This window comes from Nestor notabilis, unplaced genomic scaffold (genome assembly GCF_000696875.1).
Source record: "Nestor notabilis isolate BGI_N333 unplaced genomic scaffold, ASM69687v1 scaffold8854, whole genome shotgun sequence".
Taxonomy (NCBI): Eukaryota; Metazoa; Chordata; class Aves; order Psittaciformes; family Psittacidae; genus Nestor; species Nestor notabilis.
This window is the reverse complement of record NW_009926044.1, coordinates 50,817-63,584: the sequence shown is the minus strand read 5'-3', so window position 1 is coordinate 63,584 and position 12,768 is coordinate 50,817. Positions and strand designations below refer to the sequence as shown.

General features: G+C 40.3%; 1 protein-coding gene across 1 annotated transcript; it reads right to left on the bottom strand.

The window, feature by feature from the left end:
* Window positions 1–2,240: 2,240 nt before the first annotated feature.
* On the bottom strand, window positions 2,241–7,868 carry AGR2 (anterior gradient 2). The gene is made up of 8 exons (XM_010013333.1): window positions 7,821–7,868; window positions 6,022–6,159; window positions 5,742–5,805; window positions 5,605–5,657; window positions 4,636–4,709; window positions 4,204–4,267; window positions 3,190–3,273; window positions 2,241–2,568 (listed from the first exon to the last, which is right to left on the bottom strand). Exons 2-8 carry the CDS (start codon window positions 6,149–6,151, stop codon window positions 2,519–2,521), a joined length of 519 nt encoding a protein of 172 aa, XP_010011635.1. The 5' UTR covers window positions 6,152–6,159; window positions 7,821–7,868; the 3' UTR covers window positions 2,241–2,518.
* Window positions 7,869–12,768: the final 4,900 nt, after the last annotated feature.

The following is a 12,768-nucleotide window of genomic DNA, read 5'->3' as shown; positions in this document are numbered from 1 at the left end:
ATTTTTACCACATAAAAATAACTAGCTGTAAAATAATAAAATGTAATTCTTCATCTCTGTGAGAAAGAGAATCTAGATCTTAACATACTGATATTGCTGCACCGTATCTGCCTCCTTTCAGTGTGAAAATTACTAACAAAAGAAGCTTACATAACTTGAATTGGTACCTGTAAAAATGTGCGTTAAAATCTCCAGCTGACAAGTGAATGGCAATGTGTTAGTGCTGTTAACTTGCACTGTATTTTTAAGCCTCATTATTCAAAGATTGCTGGAATGCCAGTGGAATTCTGAAAAATCCATCCATCCTGTGTACTTCAGGTTACTGACCATGTCCTTCAGCAATGATTTCCCAGGTTTTCCAAAGAAATAGAGTTTTTATTAGGTATGTCAGCTTGGCTTCATGCCTCTGTAAACCTAAATAACTTGTTTTTAGAGGAGTAAATTAAGTTGACCATTATATAGAGTAGAATTAAGTTGACCATTTATATATTAAAGATCTTGAAAATTTGGCTGAGACAAATAGCCAAAAGCATAGCCTTGAGAGCAAAAAAAATGAATTTCTTAACTTAATTTCTTGATACATGGAGGCTGAACTAGCCTGTGTATTTCCATCTATAGCACATAGACTGCTAAACTGCTGTAGTTTATGCCTGATATCTGTTTGCTGTGTATTATCCAGAATGTCTGTACATCTGCTTAGGAAAATGATGCTACTTCAGTAGTGTTATAAAAACAGACTTGTAAAATGTAATGGCACAGGCAGCTCTTGTTTTACGCCAGATACGCTGCTGTACCAAGTGTACGTTGGGTTGAGACTCTCCCAAGTCTATTCCTCCCTTGTGGTTCTCATTATGACTGGTAGTGGTAGTAATGGTAGTAGTAGTGGTGATAATGGCTGACCAGCAAAAAGCGAAGAAGATAATGGAGGTATAGTCCTGGGCACAGTTTTGCTCACTAGTGCTGCTGCTGATTTCTTGGATATTTGAGGTTGGGAAGTCTTTTGGCCTGAGTCTTAAGATAGTGTGTACTCCAGTGGTATTCAGCTTTCTTTTAGTTCTGACTTCTCTTATCCCTTTTGGGCTTGTAAATAGCAATGGCAAGCTGTAATGCGATCATGAAACCAACCATATACTCAAGACAGCATCACTTCTATTAATCCTCTCAAGGCTTTACTGAAATCTGATGTAAACAGAAATCTTTTATGAGAAATTGTTTGTTTGTTTGTTTGTTTTTTAAAATCTTTGACTAGGTAAGGTGATCCTTGGGTCGTTTCAGAATGCAGCCCCCTTAAAAAAAAAAGAAGCGAAAAAGCCCAATGTGTAAACAATCCAATTCTCTAGTGTCAAGAACTTTTCTGTAAAAGGTTTGCGCTTGTTATCTAACTGTAAAGAAAGGGCTGATAATGAGAGCTTGGCATAGCTTGGTGCTACAAGAAAATAAATGGAGATAAGGCAGGCTAAGCAATACAGAGCATAGATAGCTGCTGAAATTAGAGATTAAAAAAGCTGCTTTCCTCTACTGGATTTGGCTGGGTAGGGTTAATTTTCTACATAGTAGCTGTTGTGGTACTATGCTCTGGATTTCTGACCAAAATGGTGGTGATAACACACAGATGTTTTCTGTGATTGCTGACGCAGAGTCAAGGCCTTTTCTGCTCCTCACACCTCCCCACCAGTGAGTAGGCTGGGGGTGCAGAACCTGGGAGGGGACACAGCCAGGACAGCTGACCCCAACTGACCAAAGGATATCCCATACCATATGGTGTCATGTTCAGCATACAAAGCTGGGGGAAGAAGGAAACGGAGGAGGGGGGATGTTTGGAGTGATGGCATTTGTCTTCCCAAGTCACCATTACATGTGACAGAGCCCTGCTCTCCTGGAGGTGGCTGCACACCTGCCTGACCATGGGAAGTGGTGAATGAATTCCTTGTTTTGCTTTGCTTGTACATGCAGCGTTTGCTTTACCTGTTAAACTGACTTTATTTCAGCACACAAGTTTTCTCACTTTTACCTTTTCAGTTCTCTCCCCATCCCACCATGAGTGGACTGAGTGAGTGGCTGTGTGGAGCTGAGCTGCTAACCCACAGCAGCACTTACACTTCCGAAGTCCTTAGATGTAAAAATGCAAGCTGTGGTCTCACGTAACACAGTAGTTACATTCTTTCTAGTAGTGGTAAATGATAATAAGTCAAAAAAAAAAAACCAAACCCAAAAAACCCCAATCCCAAAACGTAGCAATGTTTTGTATGTAAACACTTGAAACAGTTTTATTTTTTAAAAAATCATTTGTACAGTTGGATCATACAGTGTTCTTCTGTACACCTTAAATTAAAAGCCTCCAGCTTTTAAAAATGCCGCCCAGTACAAAAGTGCTAATGTAAAACTGTAGTGTTTATGCATATAAACCAGCACTACGCATCACTAAATATCACTCTAAATAGTCTCTTCACCAGTGTCAATGAGTGGAGAAGAGATGGAAGATCAGGCTTCATGGTGTTGAAGGGCTTCTTTCTTCCCCTTACAGTTCAGTCTTCAGGAGCTTCAGTGCTTTCTGCATATTTGAATACACTAGAAATTAAATATTCATAGATGTTATTTTTGTTGCAACATCCTCTGCCAGTGACTACAAATACTGTAGAGAAAATGTCACTATTATTAAAGCTTTTGATCATATGTCTATCACTATACACATTCTGATGCACTGTGCTCTTCCAAGCATTTTGTGGACGTCATCTGTTTGATTTTAACTGGTGAGAATATACATCTGTTAATGCAAATACACAGGCGTTTGCAGAGCTGAGATGGGAGCTGTGCAGCAGTGAGGGAGGACTGTAGCAAACAGCTCTTCCCTGCTCCCAGAAGGTTCCCTGGCCCAGCAGGGCTGGTGTGCCAGGGTTCTCACTGTTGCTTACAGTGAACGCTGCTGAATTATGCAAGTTCTTACTGACGTATGCTTGCTTTCAAAACAGATGGATGTTTAAGGCTCTAGGGCTCTGCCATCATTCTCTTCACCTCACTGAGTTTAAGTCTAGCACCCTGTTTAATTTTAATCCTAGTTAGCTGTCATTCAGCAAGTGCTGATTGTGAGAGTCTGTGGTGCCTGGTGTTATTCCTTGTTGCGTGAAAAATGTGACTGCTTTCAGCATATCTCAGACTGTGTTTCAGAATATGTCAGAATACACTACTTACACAATGAAATGTCAGAGGGCTCATATGCATAAAGACGGTTTGAGTATCTTCCAGTAATGTCTGCTCTCACAGTCAGAGAAGGATCTGGAAAACAAGGATGAGAGAAACTGCAGAGGACAAACTAACTTTTAAGCAGAAGGAGATAAACCTTTCTGTGCTTTTGCTTGCTTCCTAAATGTTTCCGCAGGACCAATCTGCTTCCTCTAACAACCAAGAGATCGTTCTTCTATGCAGTCACTGACATTTCTGTTTTAAGTGTATGCAGGTTGATTAAGAAGGGAATAGATTTAATTCTGTTTGAGGTTGACCAGCTTGGCACCCTGTGCTACTGCATAGAACCTGGAGTAACTCTACGAGCTGAAGCTGCTTTCAGGCTACAAACATTATTAAAAAAGAAATAATTAAGGAAGAGAGAATGTGAAGATTGCTTTGGTCTGTTGAAAATGGGCATCATGACCTAGATTTATAAAGGTATGTGTTAATAATGCTTGTGTGCAGTGTGGGAGGCTGCATACCTGTTCTGGGAGAGAGTATACTTGGATGCATGCATAGTCTCTTAACATGTCTCCAAAACGCAAATGCTTTTGAGGGTTCTGGGCAGGTTAGGAGAGCTCAGAACTGAGTACTGAGCTTTGAAAATCAGCCCCTGAAGCACTGCTGTTCCTGCAGTGTCTGAGGTTGTGTTGCAAACCACAGTGTGGCAGGTTTATGGTATTTCCAGAGATAGGAGGGTGAGCAAGGCTGAGCCAGTGCCTACCCATTCCAGTGCCTGCCCATTCCATGGCATCATGTCATTTTGATGGAAGGAATTACATCATTCATGGAATCCCTGAGGGAGGAATGCTGGAACTGTGAAGCTAATAACCCCGCTGTGTTGCTTTGAAGTCTGATCCAACAAAATCAACCAGAAATTTCATATTTCTCATGGAATAAATTAATAAGGCTGAGGGTTTGAGACGCATGGCACAGCAGGGGCTTTGACCTGAGATAAGCTTTGATGTTTGAGTTACTCACCTATGAACAAAATCCGAGGAACGTACTGGCCATCAGGTGAAAGATTCTTGTCTGTGGTTTCATACTTAAAGAAAACAGAGAAGGTTCCCAGTTAAGGAGGGCATAAATATTTTTCTCCCTTCATTGTACTTTGTCTTATGAAATACAGCTCAAATAATTTTGCAGTTTAAGACATTCACTGTCTGAATGCAATCTTTTAACAGCTGGAGTTGCAAATTGGTAACAACAGCTCATGTTATTCTTAAACTTTAAATTCCCTCATATCTTTAGTTTATGATAGCTACAGATGAAAGAGACTTACTACTAAATCTGTTATGCTTCAGCAATGGCCATTTTCCTAGCCATTAAACTGGCTAATTATAGCTAGAGGAGCCATAATTAAAAATAGAACTTTGTTGCATTCACTTTCTGAAATGTAACTGGGAAATTTACCACAAGGTTCAGGAGAATGAATTTTTCAGCCAGTTTCTGTATATCTTTATGTTCAGCAAAGACCTTCTTGAGGGCTAGAAGGGAAACAAATGGGAATAAAAATTAATAATATGCCCCTGAAATATATTTTCCTTAAAAAAGAAATTCAAACAAACTGAGAGAATCAAAGTGAGAATTCCCAGTTACAGCAAAAGAAGATTTTTCATTCCACTGGAAGATGATCAACTCATTCATATTCTGTGGTAAAGAGTAACTACAATGGTACAAAATGTCTCTCCTTCTTTTGGATAGTGCAGCTCACTCTCAAATGTGTCTGCTTAGGTTTGAATTTGAGCATTTGACCCTTCAAGTCTCCTATTCTACTATTGTAGTTTCTGGCTCTGCACTACCAATACAGCATGTAGGACTTCTGCCTGAAATGCTTGAAAAGATTTCAATGCTTGTACAAATATCCACAAGGTCTTGCCTTGTGGATCAGCTTGTAGCAAGAAGGGCCCTCAGGTAAGTTCAGAAACACTGGGAAAAGAGCAGTCCCAGTTACCAGAAATCACACAAGAACTCAGTTTCAGCCTAGTTTGGTTTAGTCCCTGGCCAGATCTAGTCCCAGTCATCAGTGATCTTGAGAACTGGATACGTCCTCTCCAACATGTTGTTTTTCACTACTCCTGGTCTTGTTATTTGTTTTGGCAGATTGTGACATCAACCAAAACCAGATTTGTCACAGGTAAAACCTGCTGACCTGTTCTTGTTTCTGTATCCATTCTGTATCACATAACACTGAATTACCATTTTTATTTTACTTCTGCACATCAGAAAAATACCTAGGTGGGACAGTGACTTGAAGAATGCTCCAAGTTAGTATTTCACTAAGCCACCAGAATGGTGGCTGCTGATACTTTTTAAGCATCATTTATCCAGAAATCAAAAACCTAATGGTTTTATTATTCTTTTTCCATGCAAAAGGATTACCTTGGCTGTGTGGGCAGTCATCCAGGTGGTGGATAACCATCAGGGGTTTGTTGCTGGAAAAGAAGAGTCCTCATTAGGGGATGGGGAGGTGGAAAGGAGGTGCAGGGGGATGTGGGGCACAGAGCAGGGCAGAGTACCTGTGCTTGGCACGGAAGAGGGCTTCCTCGTAGGTCTGTGTCCAGATGAGCTGGTCTCCCCAGCCTGCGGGGCAAGGACAAGCAGCATGTTTTAAGCAGGGCCAGGGGTTCAAAATCATGAAGAAAGGGGGGAAGGTGCTAGAAAATACTAGAAAATGTATTTGCAGAATGACTGGCAAGAAAAATAATTTATTGTATCAGCAGGGGAGTCAAAGCTTTAGCAGATTCCACTTCTTGTGTGTCTGTGTGTGTGTGTTTTTTTTGTTTCTTTTATTTTTACCTCTGGAGAGTGTCTGAGGCAGTTTTGGTTTAGCAGTAGTCTCCTTTGTATCCTTCTTGCCTGCATCCTTCGCCAGAGCACAGGAAATGGCAATAAGCAGCAGGAACATGGACATGTAACTCTTCTCCATGGCTGCTCCTGGAACAGAAGACAGAAACGTGACGTGGCTATGCCTTCCAGGCTGGTGCTTGCTTTGAGGCACACAGCAGATAAGGATGCTAGAGCAGCAGCAGGTCAAGTAACAGGTATGTGGCTGGGTGAGTCAGGGCTGAAACAAAGTGCTCCGGGGCAGGGGCCTGGGCTTGGGGGAACAGCAAGGAAGTGTGAGGTGTGCTTAGCAAATTGCCATGACGGATCTACCTGCTTTCTCCTGCCCTGTTCATGCCCCTGGACTCTGGTCCTTTGAAGATGAACATGTATGTGTTATTTTTTCTCTCTTCTTTTTACACATATTGAATTTGCTCAGTAAAACAACTGAGTTTTGGCAATTCCAAAAGTACTTGCAAGTGCTAATAAGTTCACAGTTCTACCCTGATCTCCCAGCGTTACAGTAACCTAGCAGCAGGTGCTGAAAAATTAACTTGTCTCGGCTCTTCCTCTATTTTGCAGTGGGAGCAACTCAAATGGGAAGTCAGAATATCAAGCTAGCCTTTACAGTGAGCCATTGGCATAGGCACAGCTTAAAGCTGCCGTTGAAACTTGTGATTCTGTCTTTCCCCTTAGAAGCATCATCTAACCCTCAAAACCAGTAGAATCTATAATAAAAAGGGGGTGGGTGGGTGAAGTTTTTGTGTGGAACAGTGTGCACTCAAAATGGAGTTTGCTGGTTTAAGCAACACCAAGCAGAGAGTTTTCCCTGAGCCAGACTCCGGGGCACGGATTAAGACATGGCTGATGGGAAGCTCCTCAACGTTTCAGCTGGGATGCTTCTTTGATGGGGGGAAATGCTTCAGCAACATGACCCTATGTTTTGTCATTAGATTTCCTCCTAGAAACTAGAACACCAATGTAATGGGTACAGTAAGAAAAGCTACAATATTCCAAAGCCATAGAGAAAATTCAAAAGGTTTATGCAAAAATTACAACAGGCTGACAGTTTTTAAAATTCAGACAATGGAAATTAAACTCTAGGGAAACAGTAGCATTTTTCTGGGTTGGAACTGCAGGAGGAGACATAAAATGAGTTTCCATCAGTGGTACAGCACTCTTTGCTACTGGGATGTTCAGTAGACCTCAAATATCCACACAGTCATTGTTTTAAGGACATGAAATATGACTGTTGCAGCAGACTGGCTTTCTGCCATAAGAAAAGTCTCCTTGCCAAGGAATAAAATTGCATAAAGTTAAATTAAACCCAGTGGATTTCCAGGGTTGCCTCAAGAGTTGTTTTGGCTAGAGTTGTAGAGTGGAAGTAATGCTGCTTTAAAATAAAAGAGAAAGAAGGTATGGCACAACCAGGAAATCCAAGACCAGGCAATTTTTGTGCTGTTGCTGATCCAGAATGCAGAAAGCAAAGAAAAAGGAACATTAAGCCTGCTCTTTAAAGCTTTGCTTCTGGAAGGCTACGTGCACTTTTGCTAAGTTTTCTAGTTTTCCCCCCAAACCCCTTGTCTCCTGGTTCTTTTAACCTGCAAAGCCAGAATCTCTCTACGCAGTTGTTTTTTACAGCAAGCTGTGCTGAACTGTGCCTACTTTGCTGCAGTTCCTTTCTTTCCATGGGTTGGCTGCCCAGTCACAGGTAACCCAGGCTCACAGCTCCTACATATACTCTCTAAAGCAGTAAGCGTGCTGTACCTTACCTTGTTTACTCTCCCAGATGCTTGCCAGGGTGAGAAGGTGTTCCCGGTTACAGTGTGAATGCTGCCGATCCTACTGCCTATTTATGTACCTTCACACACCCAACTCCACCCACAGGCTTTGAATTTGAATACTACTTACAAAGAACTAAACTTTCAAACTATTTTCCCCACCAGAACGTTCAAGGTTAATATTGTAATTAAATAACGTTGCATTTTCTTGTCAGATGTTGTATCTGAAGCTCAGAGATGTTGCTATAGATATTTAGGACATTTATTGAAAAGTGCTTTTCAAAGATTGGCAAAGATCCAAGTCCAGGTAAGCTTAAGTCAAGACTCCTGATTTGCCCAAAGACTGATTTGTCTTTTTTTGATTGGCTGGAAAACCAATTCGGGTCATTGTTCTTCTAGTCCTTTGAAAAAGTTAAATTGATGACTCAGAACTTAGATTTTCATTAGATAATTAACTATGCACATTCTATAGATATGTGTGTACATGTGCACTTACAGCAGTGCATAGGAAAACTGTGGCAAAACCTGAAAGTAAGTTTCTAAAGATCTCCCCAAAAAGCTATCTGATTGAAGCTACAACAATAAACTGTGTTAATAAATGGAGGTCTAAATAAACACTTAATTCAAATTCTATGCTTACTTAGTTAGGTAGACATTTATTTTTCACTACAACATGAAAATCAATCATTTCAGGTTTCAGATACAATGCAATGCTCAGAAAAACAAGACTTTTTTAGGTGGCTGGAAGGCCATCCCTCCTGTTGTACTGACTGCAGATGGCCCTTCCTCAAAGGTCAGCGTGATTCTGTCCTCTGCTATATATGTTGGAACTACAGTATGTACTCCTTGGTGCATGCCTCATATATTTCAGTGAGATTAAAATCACATGTTCATGGGCAGCAAACACTGAACATTACTCAGTTGGGTAGATGAAATCCGTGAGATATGGATTTTCCTGTTTGAAATTCACAGTGCTCTCTGAATGCTGCTGACAGCACCCATTTTGTTTTAATATCCTTAAGAGAACGTGTTCTTTGGATCATGCTTTGTTGTTTTGATTGGTGTTTTTTTAAAATCTTTCAGAAATAGTAAGTGGGAAAACAAAGTGCAGAAGCAAGATGGTGAACTCAAGCAAACGAAAAATATTGCTGTTCCTTACAAATGTACAGTAGTACTGTGCTTTGCTTAGATGCTTTACATATTAGAAGGGTAAAACCAAAGCTCCTAGTGAGGTCAGTCATTTTAATTCCTATTTCTGTATTTTTTATGATAAATGTATGTTTTCCTGATATAGAATTGAAATGAGAATTTCTGCTCCTCCTCCAGCACTTCTCCCTGAAGATTCAGAGATGTATTTTGTTAGCTTCTATATTGTGTATCCAAATCACATTCATGCAGATTTTCTTCTAAAACATATTCCAAAATAAGTTTCCAAGGTCTGTATTCAGACATGGAAGCACTCGCTTTGGACAATCAGTTTACAGCCTTAATCCACTTCAGTGTAGATGTAGGAGTGAAACATTAAGTACTCTTTTCTGAAATCTTGGTCTCAGCTCAGGCAATTCATAACTGTGATTTAACATACTCTTGCTGACTGTCTTCTCAGGTCACACCTAATAGCATTTGATAGTTTCAAAGCCTGTAACAGACGTTCTGGTTGCTCTCTGGTGATGCGAAGAGGTCAGGAGCAGGTAGGCTCCCACTCACATGCTTTTTTAAAAAAATTGGGTTTTGTCTAAAATGTATCCTCAAAACTAAGCCCCCACCTGCCCCTTGGCTCCTGCTTTAGTTGTATTTCCATTTAACTTGCACCTTCGCTTTCTCCTGTTTTTAGGAGTTGCACTTACCTTAGCCTATTTCCACATAGCTTTGAGCTGCTCTGGCAGAATTGTTTCCTGCCGTAATTCAAATTCAGTAATTCAAATACAGCTACTCACAGAGACTTCCCTGTCAGGTCAAACCCAGTGATCTCAATGGAGGTAGCTGGACATGTCTCCAAACCATCCTTGTGTCTTATTAATGAAGAGAGAGGAGCTCAGCCTTTCAGACAGCTCCCTGCTTGGGTCCTGAGACTGTACCCAGCCTCTGAGTTAGCTTTTGGCTGTTGATCAGAGGCTATTTTCTCTGCCTGAGTGACTAAGTCCTGCAGGAGTTGCCCCAGGAGAGCCTGGAACAAAATAGGACTATGCCAGAGGGGTTTTCCTCTTCTGCTATAAAGATCTAGTAGACCCGATTTACCATTAATATTTAGTATCTTTACAAAACTAGTCACTGGCTTTTTCCTTTAATTTTAATTTCTCTGATCTGAAGGTACCTTTGTTCGTTATGTCACACAGAAATGTCTGTCAACCAGGTTGGATGGGTCTTTGAGTAGCCTGGTCTAGTGATGGTGTGAAGGCAGAGGTTTAGAACTAGAATATCTTTAAGGTCCCTTTCAACCCAAACCATTCCATGATTCTGTGAAATCAGCACAGTATAAGGGGAATGATGTTATGAGTGTTTTGAAATAATTTTCTGAAGTGCTTTTTTTTCCTCATGTTTCATAACCCATACCATTCAGAATTCAGCCATTTCTCCTGATTAAATCACAAACATGTGCTTCCAAGTCTTGTGATCTGCTGCTCAGAATGAATAGCAAAATCTGACATTAAAGGACTAAAAGTAATGAATAAAATGTATAGTCAGTTCCACACTAGCAATACTCTGAGTAAAAGCCAGAGACAGCCGTACCTGGGAGTCAGTGGGCTCCCAGTGCCGTTAGAGTAGTAGTATGTTGTCAGACATGGTGCTTGAAAGTAGAATCCATTAGTTCAAGAACTGGTCAAACTTCTTTTGTCGATGTTTTAAACACAGGAACTGTATAATAGTTTTTTATTACCTGAAAGCTGCTTGGATGAAATTTGACTGATAATTTTTCTGGAAAGACTTTCAACCCAAAATTTAGGACACCTCTGCCACCTATGTCAGATGCAGGTCCCATTCTATTTCACTCTCCCCCCAGAATAATTGAAATCCTTGTCTTGAGGATTATAGGTAGGTTCTTTCTGGATTGGGGTATGGCAGTCACTCCTGTTAAGACTGTTTCTTTTTGTATAATAATCATTTACGCTGGAGCGGGTACCAGACCCCAGATACCCCAATTCCAAGCTTAGTTGTTCATCTGTTAGGCAACAAAGTGATTTTTCTCACATTGGAAATATCAGGAAACATTTGCTAATACAGGCAAGTGGAAAGCACTGTTAAAGAACAGACTAGGAAGGATTTGGTATCTTGTAAGTGGTCCAGACATTCTTTTGAGAGTTGGAAGATCATGGTTCGACCATTCTCCTGTCTACTTTATTTTCAGTACAAACCCACATTTCAATGCAAAGCTGGAAAGTCAAAAGTTCAGCTTATTTCTGCTGCTGAAGACTTAAAGCTGGTAACTGGAGTTCAGGCAAATATGATGATTTGTCTTGAAAGATACGATTTCCCAAAATATGTCAGCCCAACACTTTCCTCTTCTTTTGTTGAATGAATGACTCAATTAACTTCTAGTACTTACAGTTTATGGTAAAATTTTTCAAATTGGATAGCAGAAGAGATGGTTAGGATTTAAAATATGACATTCTGATTCTTTGATCACTGCTTTCAAAGCAAAATACCAACCCATCAGTATTTTGATATCTCTGAAGGCATTCTTTTCCACTTGCCTGTGCATGTTTATAATATAAATCACCACCACTGGATGTAAATTGACAGGCTGGCATAAAAAGCATGGAGCATCCTTTACATAGCTTCAGATAAAGGTGGGGATTTATCATGTAACTCGTTCTTATACAGTGTTTTGAGCTGTGAAGTACTGGGATGTCTGGAAGGCATTTTTGAATGACATGTTTTAAAATCAGTAAGTCATTTGAACACCAGTAATAAGTATATTTGCTCTTGCACTGTTTAATGGCCTTTTTCCCAACAGTAAGGAAACTACCATGATCTGTTACACCAAGGAGAGTCAAGATTTTCAGTGTATGTGGGACTTCATTGCCCAGCATGTGTTTGGTAAGAGAAAGCCGGATCCTGACAACATTTAGATTTAACTTTGAAAAGTTTTGTTCAGTCAAAACAAGGGAGGCAGTGAATGAATGAAGAAGCATTCTTTGATGAGAGGGATTGGGAAGCTGAGGGTGTACCACAGACTGCAGAGGAGACTGTCTATCTGGTCTTCTTAACTGGGTAAGTTGGTTATGATCTGCAAGGTTTCATGCCTGGAATTCTTGTACTTAAGTTTAAGTAAATATATTTTAATTAATTGAAATGACAAACTGTGTTTAAAACCAGAAAATTTGCTGTACTTCAGGATTAAAGGCAATGACTCCTCCCTATCTGAACAACTGATACTCAGTTTTCAGTACTGCTTGAAATCTGTAAGCCAGCAGTTTCCTATTTTTAATATACTGTAATATATGAGGATGGTGGGAAGACCTTTGTGTTTTGGACAGCTTAGTTTTGTATTTAGTATCACATGGATAATGACGTTAAGATTCAAACTTTGTTGAACCAATTTTTGGAAACCTGACACTGGATTTGTCCTTCCATCTCTCTGGGTAACATGTACGAGTGCTGCACTATTCTCTGCATGAAGATAATTTTCCTGATGTCTACTATCAACCTCCCAAGCTACAGCTCATGGAAAAGTTTGGATCCTTCATCTTTGTAGCACCTGTTTAAGTAGTTTCAGGCTGCTATTACATAGTCCCTTATCCTCCTTTTCAAGAGACTGGACATGCCCAGCCAATGTCTTGAATTTTGGCAGAGGAAGTCAGTTGTGGCAGTAGACAGAATTGAGAGTCTGCACTTGGGGGTAAGGGGAAAGAAAAAACTCTCACCCCAGAAAGGGGTAGTTCCTAATGCTGAATGTGCTTCTGAAGGCTTCTCATTGCAGTTCTTGTCTGCAAATGTT

Excerpts from the sequence above, each read along its gene's own strand:
- AGR2 (XM_010013333.1), bottom strand. The coding sequence starts at position 6,151 with ATGGAGAAGAGTTACATGTCCATGTTCCTGCTGCTTATTGCCATTTCC. Across the intron at positions 4,710-5,604 it reads TGACTGCCCACACAGCCAAG|CCCTCAAGAAGGTCTTTGCT; the intron begins GTAATCCTTTTG and ends TTTCCCTTCTAG. Across the intron at positions 2,569-3,189 it reads GCCCTCTGACATTTCATTGT|TGTATTCAAATATGCAGAAA; the intron begins GTAAGTAGTGTA and ends TTTAATTTCTAG.